At 41.6% G+C, this 18,780-nt stretch overlaps 1 protein-coding gene across 2 annotated transcripts in view; it reads left to right on the plus strand.

Annotated features, from left to right (window-relative positions):
* The first annotated feature begins 4 nt into the window (after positions 1-4).
* RFWD3 (ring finger and WD repeat domain 3) overlaps positions 5-18,780 on the plus strand; it is a 40,892-nt gene continuing 22,116 nt past the window's right edge. For both annotated transcript variants that reach the window (XM_019941132.2, XM_033843972.2), the window contains exons 1-4: positions 5-144; positions 3,279-3,846; positions 9,056-9,252; positions 18,376-18,473. In XM_019941132.2, coding sequence (XP_019796691.1) covers positions 3,281-3,846; positions 9,056-9,252; positions 18,376-18,473 — 861 coding nt within the window. In that variant the 5' untranslated portion in view covers positions 5-144; positions 3,279-3,280. The remainder of the gene's footprint in view (positions 145-3,278; positions 3,847-9,055; positions 9,253-18,375; positions 18,474-18,780) is intronic.

Genomic DNA, 18,780 nt, shown 5'->3' on the forward strand with positions numbered 1-18,780 from the left:
GCAGGCCGAGGCCGCAACACAGGCTGGCGGATTGAGCTGCACAACCGGAAGTGGTTGTTGGCGCCAGTCCGGCGAGAGTTCTTCGAAGGAGACTGCAGCTGCTCCGGGGGTCTCGCGAGTCTGACCGCGTCCTTTCGGTTTCAGGTGAGGTGGGCGTTTGCCTCTTCCCAGACCTTGGGCGTCTGGCTCCGGGATGACTTCTCGGGCTGGGTCCATGGACGCTGGGTCCATGGACGCCGGGCCCCGGGACGCCCCATGATGGGCTGCGGGCCGGCCTGGAACCCGGCTGTCTGAGGAAGTTCGGCCGCTCCGGACGGCCCCAACTGTCGGGGCTGAGTCTCCCGAATCCCCGCTCTTTTGGGGTTGCTGGTGAGGATGGGGACGGGGAAGGCAGGAACATCGGGGATCCCGGAAGGAGCCGACTTGGCCGCGGGGCCGGAGTCACAGGTACCGGGTTTGCTCTCCAGGCAGCCGAGCCTCAGACTCATCGTCTGCAAATAACTGCCGTCCCGTGGAGCGCCCTCTACTTGCATCACTTTCAAGTTGAACGAAAGACCTATTGTTCTGTCCAACTTTATCTCACAGCAACACTGTGACGTAAACACTTTTATTATCCCCATTTTACAGAGGAGCAAGTCGAATAGGGAACCTCCTAAGGTCCCAGAGGTAGGATGTGACAGAGCAGGGATTTGAACCCAGGTCGGCCCGACTCTCCGCCGGCGCCTCTTATTCTTTTAACTGGGAGCCATCATCCCGACTGGAGCGGACATTGGTTGAAATCTGAGTGACAAAGCTTGGGAAGATTACGGGAGGTCTAGAACCAGGCTGCTCACGGCCTGGGGCCGGGGGGGCGGCGGGGGGGACGGAAGCCGACGCACCGCTGCTCAGCCCCAGGCCTGGAGGGATTTGTGTTTCCCCACGTTGATTGGGAAGCTTTGCTCCAGTATGGCGCTGGTTAGAGAACTTTCTGCCGGGATGAACATGTTCTATATCTCTCGTATCTCTGTGTCAATATCGGGTGCTAATATGTTCTTAGTTGTTGGGGGATTTTTGGTTGGTTTTGTGTTTTTAGGTGGATGGTGGGTAATTCAGTAGATATTTAGCATCTGCTCTGTACTTCTTGCTGTGTAGGATACACCGATGAATCAGGTTTGGATTCGGCTCTGGGCCTTTCACGTGTCATCAGAACTGGTTGTTCTCTAATCAGAGTTGGCATATGATGGGAAGAAATTTCACTTTTTAATATTTAACCATACTGAGAAGTGCACAGAATAATTTTTAAAAGACCCGTGCATTCACCACCCAGGTCTAACAAATCTTGGCTTTGACTTTTTGATAGAATTCTTTTTTTTTTTTCCTTAAAAAAAAAAATTCTGTATTCAAAACCTCATGTGTACCTCTGCACCCCTCCTCTCCTGAATTTGGTATTTTTCATGACTGGGCTTGTTTTATACTATCTTATATCTATAAGTCCATATAGTAGTGTGGTTTTGCATATTTTATAAGTGTCCTAAAATTGGAATTAATAATGGAGGTTGTTCTGTAACTGATAAAATTTTTGAGGAAATTTACCATGTTGGGGTTCTTAGAAGAGAGTGTATGGTTACATCTTGACCAGACGTTTTGCTTCACTTTCTTCTCCATTTTGAGTTCTCTCATTCTTGTACTTCAGTTAATCAAGTATTCTAGCTTGAGCTTTTAATATTATTATTTTTTAACTGTCTTTTGTTTTCTGAAAGAGTTACTCAGGTTTATCTTCCAGTTCTTCTATTAAAGCATTTATTTTGGCTGTAAATTTTCTTTTTTAAGAGCTCTTTCTTGTTTTCTGATTTGATCTTTTTTTCCTTGGTATTCTTTTAAGTTTGGATTTGTTTATTTATTTACTTACTTCTGTTTCTTGCATTGTATTCCTTGCTTTTCTCCGAGTTTCTGCTCTTTGTCTGCTTTGGTCTCTTTCTCTCATGTTGGAGGCTTTTCTTGAATGTCAGTTGTTCTTTGGCTATTTGTTCATATTGAGGAGAGACCCCCAGAAAACTGATTGGAAGTTCTTTATGAATGACTGAACCTTACCAACCAATGGACTTTTACTGTTAGATGTATGGGCAGAGATCCAGCCATTTTCTTGAGAGTCAGAGCTGTCAGTATTTATAGATCTTTCCTCTTGAGCTGGTTTTCTCTAGGCAACAATCCTGTAATTTCCTGCCTTGAGGCATAGAGAATGTATGTAAACCAGAATATTGCGTTCTGGATTTGTGCAGCTGGGGAGAAGGGTTGGAAGTGTCTCACACTTGTGAAAGTTTGTAGACTTTCACTTAACTCTTTGTTTTCACTGCTGGTCTTAAGTCTGTCTGGTTCAAACCTACAGTTGTCTGCAGCATAGGGGGAGGGGTTTTTTGATTGTTTGCCTGAGGGACAGAGTAACTACTTTCACAGGCTTTCCATCTCCTGTCTTTCAATGCTATCTTCTTTGGTACATGGTTTTTACAGTCCCCTCAGTGGAAATTAGCTTGCTTCTCAACAGCACACAGTCCTACCAGTTACCAGTCCGAAAAACTGATTTGTGTGTCTCATACTCTCTTTGCCTTGTACTTGTGGATCCACTGCTTTCAGTAGTTCAGTCCTTATTTTATCGATCGATTTATTTATTTATTTATTTATTTATTTATTTATTTATGGCTGCGTTGAGTCTTCATTCCTGTGCGCGGGCTTTTCTCTAGCTGCAGTGAGCGGGGTCTACTCTTGGTTGTGGTGTGCGCGCTTCTCATCGTGGTGGCTTCTCTTGTTGCCGAGCACAGGCTCTAGGCACGCAAGCTTCAGTAGTTGCGGCATGTGAGCCCTAGAGTGCATGGGCTTCAGTAGTTGCAGCACACAGGATTCAGTACTTGTGGCTTGTGGCCTCTAGAGCACAGAATCAGTAGTTGTGGCACATGGGCTTATTTGCTCTGCAGCATGTGGGATCTTCCTGGACCAGGGATCGAACCTGTGTCTCCTGCATTAGCAGGCGTATTCTTAACCACTGTGCCACCAGGGAAGTCCCTAGATCTATTTTAAAGGTTAGTGCTGTGATCACATGACTTCATGTTTTCAAAAGGCAAACAGGAAAACTGGTTATAAGTACTTATTATGGGAAAAAAAAGTCGAACAAAATCATCTCTTTAAGTTTCTCAGTTTTGCCAAGAATGATTTTAAACAGAAATATTAAAGAACAGATATGATTAGATAAAACATGTCTTATAGCTGATATATTTTACTAATACTTACAAATATTGTTTCTTCAGTGATGGCTCATGAAGCAATGAAATATGATCTTCAGGTGCAGTTAGATCATGGTGCTGCACAACAGCCTGCTCCTCCTGAAGTGGTCAGCGGCCAAGGGGGACCACCCCTGCTCCAGCCTTCTCATACTGAGGTGGTCAGCAGCCAGGAAGGACCACCCCTGTTTGAGCCTGCACCTGCTGCAGTGGTCAGCAGCCAAGGGGGACCAGCCCTGCTCCAGCCCCCTCCTGATGAAGTGGTCAGCAGCCAAGAGGGACTGCCCCGGCTTCGGGCTGCTCCACAGGTATCCATTGATATGACAGAGGAGCTCTCAGGAGAAGAGACTGTGGAGAACATCAATCCAGGAGTTTCAGAGGAGAGTAGGCAGGAATCTGGTGCTAACCACACTGCCCAAGTATCTTCATTGGATCCAGTGAACAGCTTCATCAGTGGGCTGCAGAGACTTCATGGCATGCTGGAATTCCTGAGACCAACTTCGGACCACAGGGTGGGGCCGGTGAGAGCTAGGAGGAGGAGTTCTGCTTCACAGAGGGCAAGAGCTGGAGGGTCTCACAGGACAAACAGTGCCAGGTAAATATATGTATAAACAGTAGGATTAGTGCCAGATTGGGAATTATGAACCTTAGGCCCTGATCGTAGCCCCAGTGCTGCCAAGAATTGGCGTTGTGACTTGGCAAGTCAGGTGACCTTTCTGAACCCCCGTTACCTCATAAGTCAGATGAAAATAAAAGTGCTTGCCTTATTTACTTCACAAAGTAATGGAGGGGACAAGTTACACTGATATGTTTTGAAAACTCAGTGGTAGTTTGTTGGCAGCGGTTTCTGTAGAGGCTGGCTTTTCTTCAGATCGTTTGTCTCTTGTACATCAAAAAAATATTTAACTTGCAAGGCCACTCCACTCACCCATGTTTCATTGTTCTCCACTTAGTGGTGCAGTAGATTTTGGAAGATGGGCAGGCTGGATTTAGAGAAGCCTTGTGAAAAGTAGAGTGTGAATTAATTTAGAGCTTATCTGACTAAGTGAGAAACATTCTAGCCCTCTTCACCTGATACTGTGTTGTAGAGTTAAAAATAATTTTCTTCCATAGGTTTTGGTTTGAATTTGCCTCTTGAAGGGCTTAGCCGTCAGGTCTTGACAGAGTTATTATGAAGAACGACAATTATCTATGCCTTACCTGTTTTTTCACTTCCTCCAGCTTTTTTTGAAATACTTTGTTTCACATTTGGGCTTCTAAGTATCTTCATAATGTTGAGATTGAATTCAACCTTTTCATTTTAAATATGAAGGAAACTTGGACCCTGAGAGAGTGGTTTATTCAGGGTCTCATAGCGACAGCACTGAGGAGGTTAGAGCTGGTGTTGGAACTTGAATCTGACTGTTGTCAACAAAAACAGATAGAGGAAGCTTCAGTCAGACCCATTTGTTTTCTAACACTGTGAAGATAATGAGGTGACAATAAAAAGTGGTAGCTGGGCCATCTAATACCTATGTTTTACAAATGAGGAAGATGATGGGGTGATTTGTGATTTGACTGGGATAACTGTGGAACTGGACTGTGCCTTCTGATTCTGGATTTCAGCATCCTTTTCCATGGATCCTGCTGATTACTGTATCAGGGCCTGCTATTACTGTGGCTTCAGTCTCTGTAATGCCTGGTCACTGCTGGATGTGATCCATCAAGGGTGAGAGGTGCCTAGTTCTGTGTTGACAAGAGTTGCAAATGTATGCTACTCTGTTATTTTAAGATGCCGTTTACTCGGATTTTGAAAGCAAAGTAGGATTTCATACATTTGTGTCATAGGTGAAAGTACCTTGTAGTGCAATTTGGGGTCCCTGTTGAAGTAAGGGGGCTGAGAGTTGAGAGTGGTGTCCCCAAGAACTGTCAAGAGGCCTCTTGCAGTAGTCCTCACGCTTGGTTGTTCATCCACTCATGAGCAGGCGGGGGTGGAGATTGCTCTTGGTCGGGGACTTTTGTGTTAACCAGTTCACAGGAGAGTGACACTTATAAACCAGATGCCAATTTACAGAGAAAATTAGAAACACCACAGAGACCAAATTCTCTTGTTGGCATGGTCAGCATGATTCACCTAGGGGATGCTGCCACGCTGAAGCCAGACTCTAATCAGAAAATAGCTTGATGTGCGTAGAATCTCTGCTCAGGGACTGAGCTACAGAATTTAGATGTTAAATGATGTCAGTTAAGCTATTTGACTGACGGTCATATGTTTGTCTCCACAAAGAGAATAAACCTTAAAGGCAAGGAATTATGCAGTTCAGTGGAGAGAACATGGATTCTGGAGCCAGATAAATGTGGCGTTAAAATTTTTTTTCCTTTAAATTGTGTTGTAAACAAATTCCACACTAAATTCACATAAAAGTCTGAGCTTTTCCAGGACTTATTGCTTATACCTTCTGAATTTCTTGAGGTGAATTTCTCATTATGGTGTTTGACATTACTCACCCGACAGACCATTCCTGGGCCAGGTGCTGAGAGCCTGGGCCAAGGTGAGCAGCTTTTGCCTCAGACTCCGCCAAGAAGCCAAAATTGGGGAAACCTTCATAGTGGGATATTTTTCCCAACTACTTCTCAGCCAAGGTCACAAACTCCTTTCCTGTTTCTTTGTTTGAGGCTGCTTGATTCTGACAGCCAGCATCATCACTTATTCATCAAATATTTGTAACACTCCACTATGTGAGAGACTGAACTTTTGCCTTGAAGATATGTTGGTGAACAGGACAGATCAGGGTACCGTTTCTCTTGGAGCTTATGGAATCTAGGACTATAGAGGGTAAGCAAGGGGCAAGAACTTACTATACTGTTATTTAATTCAGAGATGATAAGTGCGGGAAAAAAGGAGAATTTCTTGGGTTCTAAGACTGTACTCCTAGCACTGCCTCCCAGTTGCTCTTCATAGTTCGTCTTTTATATGTCCCCGCCTGACCTTGGAAATGCCTCTTTTGCTATGTAAAAGCAATATTAATGAGTGATTTTTTAAAAAATAGTCAATCACTTAATTTTTTACTGGTTTCTATGCAGAATGTTATTGATATGCACGTAATAGCCTAACTTTATTATGTATTTCATTTGGTTAAAATGTTCTTAGGAAATACTGTTCTTATATTCTTATTCTCATGAGTAGCTATAGCTGCTGTTCATGCACAGTTCCTAAAATAAGTTTGTAAACTTCGTTAGCATTTTTTTTTTGAAAAGGAAACCTGAGTGACATCAGTGAAAACGGCAGAGTAAGGACCCCAGAAAATTCTCTCCATAAAATCATTGAAACAGGGCTTCCCTGGTGGCGCAGTGGTTGGGAGTCTGCCTGTCAATGCAGGGGACATGGATTCGAGCCCTGGTCTGGGAAGATCCCACATGCCATGGAGCAACTAAGCCCGTGTGCCACAGCTACTGAGCCTGCACGTCTGGAGCCTGTGCTCCGCAACGGGAGAGGCCGCGACAGTGAGAGGCCCGCGCACCGCGATGAAGAGTGGCCCCCGCTCACCGCAACTGGAGAAAGAAAGCCCTCACACAGAAACGAAGACCCGACACAGCCATAAATAAAGAAATAAATTTATTTTTTTAAAAAATAATTGAAACAACTGGCAAAATTTATCAAAATCAACTTTTCAGTACTCTGGAAATTAACCAAATACTTGTAGCAATTCAGTGAGTGATTCTCAAACCAGCTGAATCTCAGTAAGAACTGTAAGCTTTGTGGCATTCCCTATTCCCATCCCCTTCTTCAGCTTCATAGTAGTCTTTTTTTAAAAAAAAAAAATTTATTTATTTATTTGGCTGCGTTGGGTCTTAGTTGCAGCATGTGGGATCTTTCATTGTGGCACGCGGACTTCGTTGCCCCACGGCATGTGGGATCTTAGTTCCCCGACCAGGGACCGAACCCATGCTCCCTGCATTAGAAGGCTGATTCTTAACCACTACTATCGAGGGACTTACTATGAAGTCCCTCCATGGTAGTCTTGAAAACTAAATGCCTGCAATCACAGTGAAAAGGCAGCAGTCTGGAAGCAACTAGAGAGAGTAGAATGGAATTGGAGGTCCTTCAAAGCCTCATCCCCAGAGAATTCTCTTCCTTTGACCTGTTTGTTGGTTTCCTGGAAGATCCCACTTGAAAGGCAATCCCTGGCTTGTCCAGTTCGAAAATTCTAAAGCCTTTTCCCCAGGGTCTGCCTGTGGCAGTGGATGACCATTGGGGCAAACATTAGACTAACCAAAAAGTTTAAAAGGAAAAGGTGGAGAATGAAAAGTTCTGACATATTCCTGGGAATCTAGAAGGCCACATACATGCCCAGGGCTGTGTGCAGCTGGGCCCACAATCAGGAAAGACCTAGGAAGGCACTAAGCTCTCAACTCTGGCTGACTTTGAGGCTCTGCATAAGCAGGAAATGAAGGCTGAGGCAGAATTGTCACCTGCCTGGCTGATTATTGATGATGTGTCCCAACACACACATCAAGTCTCTCACCAAAGACTGGGAGGTGTACTGATTCCAAGTGTTTAAGGAAATCTCTATCTAGTCATGAACTGAACACTAAGCTAACCAAACAGAAACTTCAGTGGCCACACACAACAAAGAATGCAAACTTTATAGAATTAACTTCAGAAAAGTCACTAAACCAATAGTAACAACTATAAGAAATAGCAACAACAACAAACCCTGGGAATGGGTGAAATCTCATTTCCAGAGTTACCACATTATATTATTTGAAACGTCCCGTTTTCAAGAAAAAATAAGATATGTAAAGAAAGTATAGCCAAAACACAGGAAGAAAAAATAGAAACTGTACATGAAGAAACCAAGATGTTGGACTTACTAGACCAACTTTAAATCTGCTATTTAAATATATTCAAAGAACTAAAGCAAAGTATAAAACAACAAAATAGACAATATCAATAAAGAGACTGAAGTTATAAAAATGTACAAAATAGAAATACTGGAGTTGACACAGTAAATGGAAAAAAATCACTAGAGAGCTCAACAGCAGGTTTGAGCAGGCAAAAGAGAGAACTTTTGTCCTTCTTTGACATTTTTGACTTGAAAAGTGGCTCAAAATAAGAGATGAGACAATGATGACCATAGCCAGGCTTCATACCTTCAAAAGACCTTGGTCTTAGTAGCTGCAGAAGCAGAATCCCATGAGGCCATATTTGATCAATAGGGCCCTTTTAGGGCTTCCCTGGTGGCACAGTGGTTGAGAGTCCGCCTGCTGATGCAGGGGACACGGGTTCGTGCCCTAGTCCGGGAGGATCCCATATGCCACGGATCAGCTGGGCCCGTGGGCCATGGCCGCTGGGCCTGTGCATCCGGAGCCTGTGCTCCGCAATGGGAGAGGCCACGGCAGTGAAAGGCTGGCGTACCGAAAAAAAAAATAGGGCCCTTTTTCTTCTTGCCCACTCTCTTTTCAGCCCCCTAATATCAGCAGACAAATTGCTGAGTCAGCCCTCCCTCCCTCCCTCCCTTTCTTTATATTAATGAGTCATGTCTTTAAAAGGTATTGACAAAAGAAATGCCAGTAAAGTAGGATTAGCTTTTAGCAGAGGGGTCAGGCTTCAGTGTGGGCTAATGGAATACTTGAGTGGAAAGAGCATGTCTAGTCCAGTCAGCACCTGCCTGAATCTCTATTCCTACTTCAGCGTTCAAAGGCAGCATTTAATGGCCTGGTGATGCATTAAAATGACTAGGATTTACCTCCAAATTACTGTGGATTATTCTTGTGATGATGGTACATTGTACAAGAATTCTGTTGTCTTTCTGCATATATAGGTTGAGATCACCGCTGGATGCTTACTTTCAAGTGAGCAGGACGCAGCCTCATTCGCCAGCCACCTCTTATGGTTCAGAGACTAGGAATCCTGTCTCTGAAGACTTGCAGGTATCAGGTAGTTCTGACAGTGACAGCTCCACAGAGTATGAAGAGGGAGTTGTCCAGGCAGAGGAACCTGGAGCTGTTGTTTTAGAAGGTGAGTGTTTTATCCAGATTTGATCCACAAGGTAAACATCTGGAAAACTTAGACTCCAGAAGGCTAGAAACTCTAGACTAGTGTTTTAATACTTTGCCTTTTCACCCCGAATGTCATAGATTAATGCTTTATAGTACAGAGCTTTCACTGGCCATAACTATATAGAGAGGATTTGATCTGGCTTGCAATTTAATGTGATTTGTGACCCATTGAGTTGGTCACTTTATAATGGCATTTTACATTCCCTTTCGTTTTCTTAGACATTTGAGAAGGAAGTAGATTATTTAAAAGAAAAGCTTTGTAAATTCAGCACCCTGTCTAGTCAGGTACTTTTTAAGTCCTAGTGTAATGTTACGTGTTGTGCAAGTGGAAGTTTATTTAACAGTAGATGCGCAGAGACCCTTTAAGCATATGCTTGTATTAAAAAACTCTCTGGGGACTTCCCTGGTGGCACAGTGAATAAGAATCCGCCTGCCAATGCAGGGGACACGGATTCGATCCCTGGTCTGGGAGGATCCCACGTACTGCGGAGCAACTAAGCCCACGAGCCACAACTACTGAAGCTCACACGCCTAGAGCCCATGCTCCGCAACAAGAAAAGCCACCACAAGGAGAAGCCAGCGCACCACAATGAAGAGTAGCCCCCGGTCGCCACAACTAGAGAAAGCCCGTGCGCAGCAACAAAGACCCAACGCAGCCAAAAATAAATAAAATTAAATCTTTACCCAGAAAAAAAACAAAAACCAAAAAACCTATCTGATACCCTACACTGTGGTCTTCTCACACTAAAGGGGACCAAGGCTTGGAGAAATGGCTTTCCAGGTCTGTGATAGGAAATATACAAGATGGGCCTAGGGCATTTTATTGTGCTGGAAAGCAAGGAAGCCGTCTGAGTCTTACACAGTTACATCAGTAGGCACAGGTGCAACCTTGAAAGAGATCCTACTGGCCTAAGTTGGGACAGTTTGAGCATTAAAAAGAGTAATGAATGTATTCTTAGATTACAGATTGAAATACATCAAATCTGTGTGAATCTATAAATTCATAATTGTGCACTTTTTTTAAAAAAAAAAAAACCTTACTTATCACCATAATAAGTTATTAGAGCCCTAACTCATTGCTCTGAAAACTGTTGAATAGAGGATTAAGCATTTATCCTGCCTTTCCTATATGAACTGTATCCAGAAAACCAAATAGTTGATGGAGAAGGTCTTTTAAGTGTTTGTTTGTTTGTTTTTTGTTTTTGTTTTTGTTTTTCGATATGCGGGCCTCTCACTGTTGTGGCCTCTCCCGTTGCGGAGCACAGGCTCCGGACGCGCAGGCTCAGCGGCCATGGCTTATGGGCCCAGCCGCTCCGCGGCATGTGGGATCTTCCTGGACCGGGGCACGAACCTGTGTCCCCTGCATTGGCAGGTGGACTCTCAACCACTGCGCCACCAGGGAAGCCCTGTTTGTTTGTTTTTAAGACTTTTTTTTTTTAGAGTAGTTTATGGTTCACAACAAAGCTGAAAGGAAGCTAGAGAGATCTCCCATATGCACCTGCCCCCCTCCCTCCCCTACACATACATGCACTGCCTCTCCATTATTGGCATCATTCACCAGAATGGTGCGTTAGTTACACACTGTAATCACTCGAAGTCTTTGGTTTACCTTGGGGTTTACTGTTGGTGTTGCACATTCTATAAGTTTGGACAAATGTATAATGACATACATCCATCATTATAATATCATATACAGTATTTTCAGTGCCCTAAAGATTCTCTATGCTCTGCCTATTCTTCCCTTCCACCCACCCCCTAAGGAAGTTTTTTTTAATAGAAAACTTCCAGCTAGTAATTGTAGCATGAATGATAGGGGGGAAAATTATCATTTTGTGACTCCTAATGCATTGATGTATCTAGTCAAAGATCATCAGTGACTCTTCAAACCATTAGATTGGAAGGTTGGTGGGAGTCTTTTTAATAGAGGGACCAGGCTGACACCACCTGAACCCACTGATCAATCTTAGCATTTCAGAAAGTGAAACCACCAGATTTTATGTGCCTCTTGATGTGCTGCAATCAGAAATGTCCAGGGCTTCCCTGGTGGCGCAGTGGTTAACAATCCACCTGCCAGTGCAGGGGACACGGGTTCAATCCCTGGTCCGGGAAGATTCCACATGCCGTGGAGCAACTAGGCCCGTGAGCCACAGCTACTGAGCCTGCTCATCTGGAGCCTGTGCCCCGCAACAAGAGAGGCCACGACAGTGAAAGGCCCGCGCACCGTGAAAAAGAGTGACCCTCGCACCACGATGAAGAGTGGCCCCCACTTGCCGCAACTAGAGAAAGCCCTCGCACGAAACGAAGACCCAACACAGCCAAAAAAAAAAAAGACATCATTAAAAGAGTGAGATGGCAACCCACTGACTAGAGAAAACATTCATAATACATATATCCAGAAAAGGGCTTATATCTAGAATACATAAATAACTTCTACCACCTTATAGAAAAATGGGCCGAAGATTTGCAAAGGTATTTCCAAAACAAGATAGCTAAATGTCTAATAAATATATACAGAGATTTGATTAGTCATCAGGGAAATACAGATTAAAACCACAGTGTGGTAACTGATATGCACCCACTGCAACAGCTAAAATTTAAAAGACTGACAATATCAAGTATTGGGAAGGATATAAAGCAACCAGACCTCTCATAGAGTACTGGTGGGAGTGTAAATTTTTTTTTTTAATTCTGCTTGTAAGAGGTTCACTTTATTTATTTTTTTATTGAAGCATAGTTGATTTACAATGTTGTGTTAGTTTCTGCTGTACAGCAAAGAGATTCAGTTATACATATATATATGTATATTCTTTTTTTATATATTCTTTTCCATTATGGTTTATCATAGGATATTTATTTATCTATTTATTTATTTTTGGCTGTGTTGGGTCTTTGTTGCTGCACGTGGGCTTTCTCTTGTTGCGGTGCCTGGGCTTCTCGTTGCTGAGAATGGGCTGTAGGGCTTCAGTAGTTGTGGCACGTGGGCTTAGTTGCTCCATGGTATGTGGGATCCTTCCAGACCAGGGATTGAACCCATGTCCCCTGCATTGGTAGGCGGATCCTTAACCACTGCACCACCAGGGAGGTCCCTCTTCTGCCCTTTTTTTTTTCTTTGCATTTTTGAGTGTTTTATTTATATCGAATTGGATAAAATGTGTGTATTTCTCAGACAGAAAAGACATGTCGAGGTAGAAATGTACCTTTCAACTATTCATGGGTACACAAGTACACTGGGGAGATTGTAAAAGTGCAGATTGTGATTCAGTAGGTCCGGTAGGCCTGAGTTCTATTTTTTTTGGGGGGGGGGTTGAGTAATTTTTATTTAAAATTATTTCCTTGTATCTTTTTTTTATTTTTACTTCTTTATTAGAGTATAATTGCTTTACAATGGTGTGTTAGTTTCTGCTTTATAACAAAGTGAATCAGTTATACATATACATATGTTCCCATATCTCTTCCCTCTTGTGTCTCCCTCCCTCCCACCCTCCCTATCCCACCCCTCCAGGCGGTCACAAAGCACCGAGCTGATCTCCCTGTGCTATGTGGCTGCTTCCCACTAGCTATCTACCTTACATTTGGTAGTGTTTATATGTCCATGCCTCTCTCTCTCGCTTTGTCACAGCTTACCCTTTCCCCTCCCCATATCCTCAAGTCCATTCTCTAGTAGGTCTGTGTCTTTATTCCTGTCTTACCCCTAGGTTCTTCGTGACATTTTTTTTTCCCTTAAATTCCATATATATGTGTTAGCATACGGTATTTGTCTTTCTCTTTCTGACTTACTCTGCCCATTTTTTGATTGGGTTGTTTTTTTGTTGTTGAGTTGTATGAGCTGTTTGTATATTTTGGAAATTAAGCCCATGTCAGTCACATCTTTTGCAGATATTTTCTCCCATTCTGTAGGTTGTCTTTTCATTTTGCTTATGGTTTCCTTTGCTGTACAAAAGCTTGTAAGTTTGATTGGGTCCCATTTATTTAGTTTTGTTTTTATTTCTATTGCTTTGGGAGACTGACCTAAGAAAACATTGGTATGATTTGTTTTGCCTATGATCTCTTCTTAGGAGTTTTATGGTGTCATGTTTTATCTTTAAGTCTTTGAGCCATTTTGAATTTATTTTAGTGTATGGTGAGAAGGTGTGTTCTAACTTCATTTATTTACATATGGCTGTCCAACTTTCCCAACACCACTTGCTAAAGAGACTGTCTTTTTCCCATTGTATATTCTTGCCTCCTTTGTTGAAGATTAATTGACTGTAGGTGTGTGGGTTTATTTGTGGGCTCTATTTTCTGTTCCATTGATCCATATGTCTGTTTTTGTGCCAATACCATGCTGTTTTGATTACTGTAGCTTTGTGGTATTGTCTGAAGTCTGGGAGGGTTATGCCTCCTGCTTCATTCTTTTTTTTCAGGATTGCTTTGGCAATTCTGGGTCTTTTATGGTTCCATATAAATTTTAGGATTATTTGTTCTAGTGCTGTGAAAAATGTCGTGGGTAATTTGATAGGGATTGCATTAAATCTGTAGGCTGCTTTGGGTAGTATGACCATTTTAGCAGTATTAATTCTTCCAGTCCAAGAGCATGGGATATCTTTCCATTTCTTTGAATCATCTTCAGTTTCCTTTATTAATGTTTTATAGTTCTCAGTGAATAAGTCTTTTTCCTCCTTAGTCAGGTTTACTTCTAAATATTTTATTTTGGGGGGTGTGATTTTTTTCTTTCTTCTTTTTGGCCACACAGCATGCGGGATCTTAGTTCCCTGACCGGGGATTGAACTCATGCCCCATGCAGTGGAAGTGCGGAGTCTTAACCATTGGACTGCCAGGGAAGTCCCTTGTGGGTGTGATTTTTAAAAGGTATTGTATTTTTACATCCCCTTTCTAATACTTCATTGTTAGTGTAAAATGCAACTGATTTCTGTATGTTAATCTTGTATCCTGCTACCTTGCTGAATTCCTTTATCAGTTCTAGTAGTTTTTGTGTGGAGTCCTTAAGATTTTATATATATAGTATCATATTATGTGCATATAATGACAGTTTTACCTCTTCCCTTCCAATTTGGATACCTTTTATTTCTTTTTCTTGTCTGATTGCTGTGGCTAGGACTTCCAGTACTATGTTGAATAGAAGTGGTGAGAGTGGGCATCCTTGTCTTGTTCCAGATTTTAGCAGGAATGCTTTCAGCTTTTCACCATTGAGTATTATATTGTCTGTGAGTTTGTCATAAACAGACATGTTTATGACAAAAAACATGTTCTTGTTTTTTGAGGAAGGCATGTATCGCTTGAACTTCTCTGTAAGAACTGCTTTTGCTGCATCCCATAGATTTTGTATGGTTGTGTTTTCATTGTCATTTGTCTCAAGGTATTTTTTAATTTCCTGTTTGATTTCATCATTGACCCATTGGTTTTTTAGTAGCATGTTGTTTAGTTTCCATGTAATCGTTTTTTTCTCATTTCTTTTTCTGTGGTTGATTTCTAGTTTCATGCTGTCGTGGTCACAAAAGATGCTTGAGATAATTTCTAAAAATATCAATTAAGTCTAACAGTTCTGTTGTATCATTTAGGATCTCTGTTTGCTGTATTGATTTTCAGTCTAGAAGATCCGTCCATTGATGTGAGTGGGGTGTTAAAGTCTCCTACTATTATTGTATTCCTGTCAGTCTCTCCCTTTATGTCTGTTAATTGTGTTTTATGTATTTTGATGCTTCTATATTAGGTGCATATATGTTGATGAGTTAAAATCCTCTTCTTGTGTTGATCCTTTTATCATTATATAGTGTCCTTTATCTTTCCTTATGGCCTTTTTCTTAAAGTCTATTTTGTCTGATATGAGTATTGCAACCCCCACTTTCTTATCATTTCTGTTAGCACCATATATCTTTTTCCATCCCCTCACTTTCAATCTGTATGTGTGCTTTGCCCTAAAGTGGGTCTCTTGTAGGCAGCATATTGTAGGCTTTTGTTGTTTCTATCCAGTCTGCCACTCTGTGTCTTTTGATTGGAGCATTTAGTCCATTGACATTTAAAGTAATTTTTTTTAAAGAAATATACTATTTATTTATTTATTTGTTTGTTTGTTTGTTTATTTATTTTGCGGTACACGGGCCTCTCACTGCTGTGGCCTCTCCCGTTGCGGAGCACAGGCTCCGACGCGCAGGCCCAGCGGCCATGGCTCACGGGCCCAGCCGCTCCGCGGCACGTGGGATCCTCCCGGACCGGGGCACGAACCCGTGTCCCCTGCATCAGCAGGCGGACCCTCAACCACTGCGCCACCAGGGAAGCCCCCATTTATTTATTTTTTAATGTTACAGTTTCTTTATTATTTTCTCAATTTTTTTAATTAAAAAAATGTATCTTTATTATTATTATTATATTTTTGGCTGTGTTGGGTCTTCATTGCTGTGCACGGGCTTTCTCTAGTTGCAGCAAGCGGGGGCTACTCTTTGTTGCCATGCACAGGCCTCTCCTTGCAGTGGCTTCTCTTGTGGAGCATGGGCTCTAGACACGCAGGCTTCAGTAGTTGCAGCACATGTGCTCAGTAGTTGTGGCACATGTGGCACAGTAGTTGCTCTGTGGCATGTGGGAGCTTCCTAGACCAGGGATCAAACCCATGTCCCCTGTGTTGGCAGGCAGATTCTTAACTACTGCACCATCAGGGGAGTCCTTAAGGTAATTATTGATAGATATGTATTTAGTGCCATTTTAAACCTTGTTTTCCCATTGATTTTATATTTCTTCTTTTTCCCTTTTTTTCTTTTTGTTTTTCCTTTTGTGGTTTGATTCTTCTTATTATTAGTTTTTATTGGAGTATAGCTGATTTACAATGTTGTGTTAGTTTCTGCTGTACAGCAAAGTCAATCAGTTATACATATACATATATCCACTCTTTTTTAGATTCTGTTCCCATATAGGTCATTACAGAGTATTGAGTAGAGTACCCTGTGCTATGCAGTAGGTTCTTATTAGTTATCTATTTTATATATAGTAGTGTGTATTTGTCAATCCCAGTCTCCCAATTTATCCCTTCCCCCGATTATCTTTTGTATTATACTTATGTTCTCTTCTTTTTGGTTTTTGTGTATGTTTTTAATTTGTGGTTACCCTGTTTTTCAAGTATAGTAACCCTTTCCTATATCTGCTTGCCTTAGACTGGTAGTCATATGGGCTCAAATACATTTAAGGAAATTTTTTTTTTTAATCTACATTTTCTTACTCTCCTCCCCCACATTTTATGATTTTGATGTCCTCTTTTATATCAAAATGTAAATTGGTACAAACATTTTGCTAGTATTGTTATACACTCACTATATATATATAGAACCAGTGGCTCAACAATTTCACTTTTAGGTATATAGCCAAGGAAGTGAGTACATGTGTTCATGAACGACATGTATAAGAATGTAATAACACTGTTTGTAATAGGAAAAAACTGAAAACTATCCACAAACCCATTAGCAGTAGAATGGATAAATAAATGTTATATTTTTACGCAGTAAAACACAGAAGTGAAAATGAACTACAACTCCACACATTAGTATGGAAAAACCTTGCAAAGAATGTCAAACAGAAGTAGCAGAAAGTGGGTAACTCAGATGCCATTTATATATAAAAACAGGCAAAACCAGTCGATGGTGTTAAAATTTAGTAAAGTAGTTACTTTTGGGGGGCAAGGTCACCTCCCTGCCTGTCACCCAAGATAAAAGGAGGACATAAGGGTATAAGGGCCACTCTTAGGGTTGTTGGTGATGTTCTGGTTTATAGTTCAGTTTGTGAAAATTCACTAAAAATATTTATGGTACACTTTTCTGTATGCATATTACATTTCAATAAAAGATTTTTTTTTAAAGAGCCAATTTGAAGGGATTCTTTCTGGCTTACGATGGAACAATTTGAGCCTCAAAAAGAAAAATAACTAAAAATTAAGATTACTATCTTGACCATTAATGGAAGCTGTGAAAGGTTGTTGAGGAACCAGATAGTCTAGGGGTCAGACTGACATCACCTGAACCCAGTGTAAGCCTCCTGGTGTACTGCTATCAGAAGCACAAAACCTAAGTTTCTTGCTGCCCTTCCTCTTTCCAAAAAACAGAATTCAATCTACAAAATCATCTAGGTCTAATGGCCAGTTTATAGGAAAGGCAGGCAGTGAAGCAGTAAGTAAGGAATACCACGGGAAGCAATCAGCCAAATCCAGGATGTAGGACATTTCATAAGACAAATGACCAAATCTCCCTCAACAAATCAGTGACAAGGAGGGGATAGAAATAAGTGAAGGAGAATTGTTGTAAATGAAAAAGACTTAAGAGACATAACAATCCAAGCTCACTGTTTGAAGATCTTGTTTGGATCCTGATTGGAATAAATCTATTGTAAAGAGCAACTGTAAAGCAATTGGGAGGGACTTCCCTGGTGGTCCAGTGGTTAAGACTCTACGCGGGGCATGGGTTTGTTCCCTGGTTGGGGAAGATCCTGCATGCCTCACTATGTGGCCACAAAACAACAACTGGGAAATTTTGAGTACAAACTGGGTGCCTGGAATGGTATTGAAGGATTATTGTTAACTTTGTTAGATATAGTATTGTTAATTTTGTTAGGTATAGTGTTTATGTAAAAAAAAAAGTCCTTATCAGTGAGTGTTACAAAAGTTTTTACAAGTGAAACCACATTTTAGGGTTTGTTATTAGGAAAGAAAATAAAGGGAATGGGGGCTTATTTGGAACAAGATTGGAAAAATATTATTTTTGAAATTGGGTGATGGGTACTTGTGGGTTAGTTTACTATTCTGTCTACATTTAAAAATTAATTCATTGGGACTTCCTTGGTGGTCCAGTGGTGGGGACTCCATGCTTCCACTGCAGGAGGCTTGGGTTCAGTCCGCAGTCAGGAAACTAAGATCCCACATGCTGCACAGCAAAAAAAAAAAGGATTCATTGATGCTACTTGGGGAAATTGTCATTCCTTTTACATCAACAGTATCAATTAGAAATGGAAAGCTGTGGTGAGTCAGGCTCTCCTGCTAGCCTCATACCTGACTTATATCTTCTTTTATATATTACCTATCCCATCATTTCTGAAAACGACTTGGCAGAGCAACTAGGAGGTAACGACTTGGCAGAGCAACTCAGAGATATCTCAACAGAGCAAGAAGTTACATGTATTGGTGGAGGAGAGACTCTCCCCAAACAGGTAATATGAACATCCTTTTAAATGAGAGGTTTCTATTTACATTTAAAAAGGCAGCTGCAGATTAAAGTGGAAAACCCACAGACTTTGTAGGCAGGGGGTCCAGGTGTAGATCCTATACAAGTTACTCATTATTTGTGTGACTGCCTCCCCTTAGGTTTAAAAACATGGAGTAGGGGAAGATGTGAGGAGAATTTGTCCTGTCCACCTAAGAAGGTTAAGTATCAGTTTAAGTAGTAGATATGAATGCAGTTTATGAACTGTCTGGCAGAAAGATTGCTATGAGATAAACAGTTTTTATTTTTAAAAA

This window comes from Tursiops truncatus, chromosome 19, assembly GCF_011762595.2.
Source record: "Tursiops truncatus isolate mTurTru1 chromosome 19, mTurTru1.mat.Y, whole genome shotgun sequence".
Taxonomy (NCBI): domain Eukaryota; kingdom Metazoa; phylum Chordata; class Mammalia; order Artiodactyla; family Delphinidae; genus Tursiops; species Tursiops truncatus.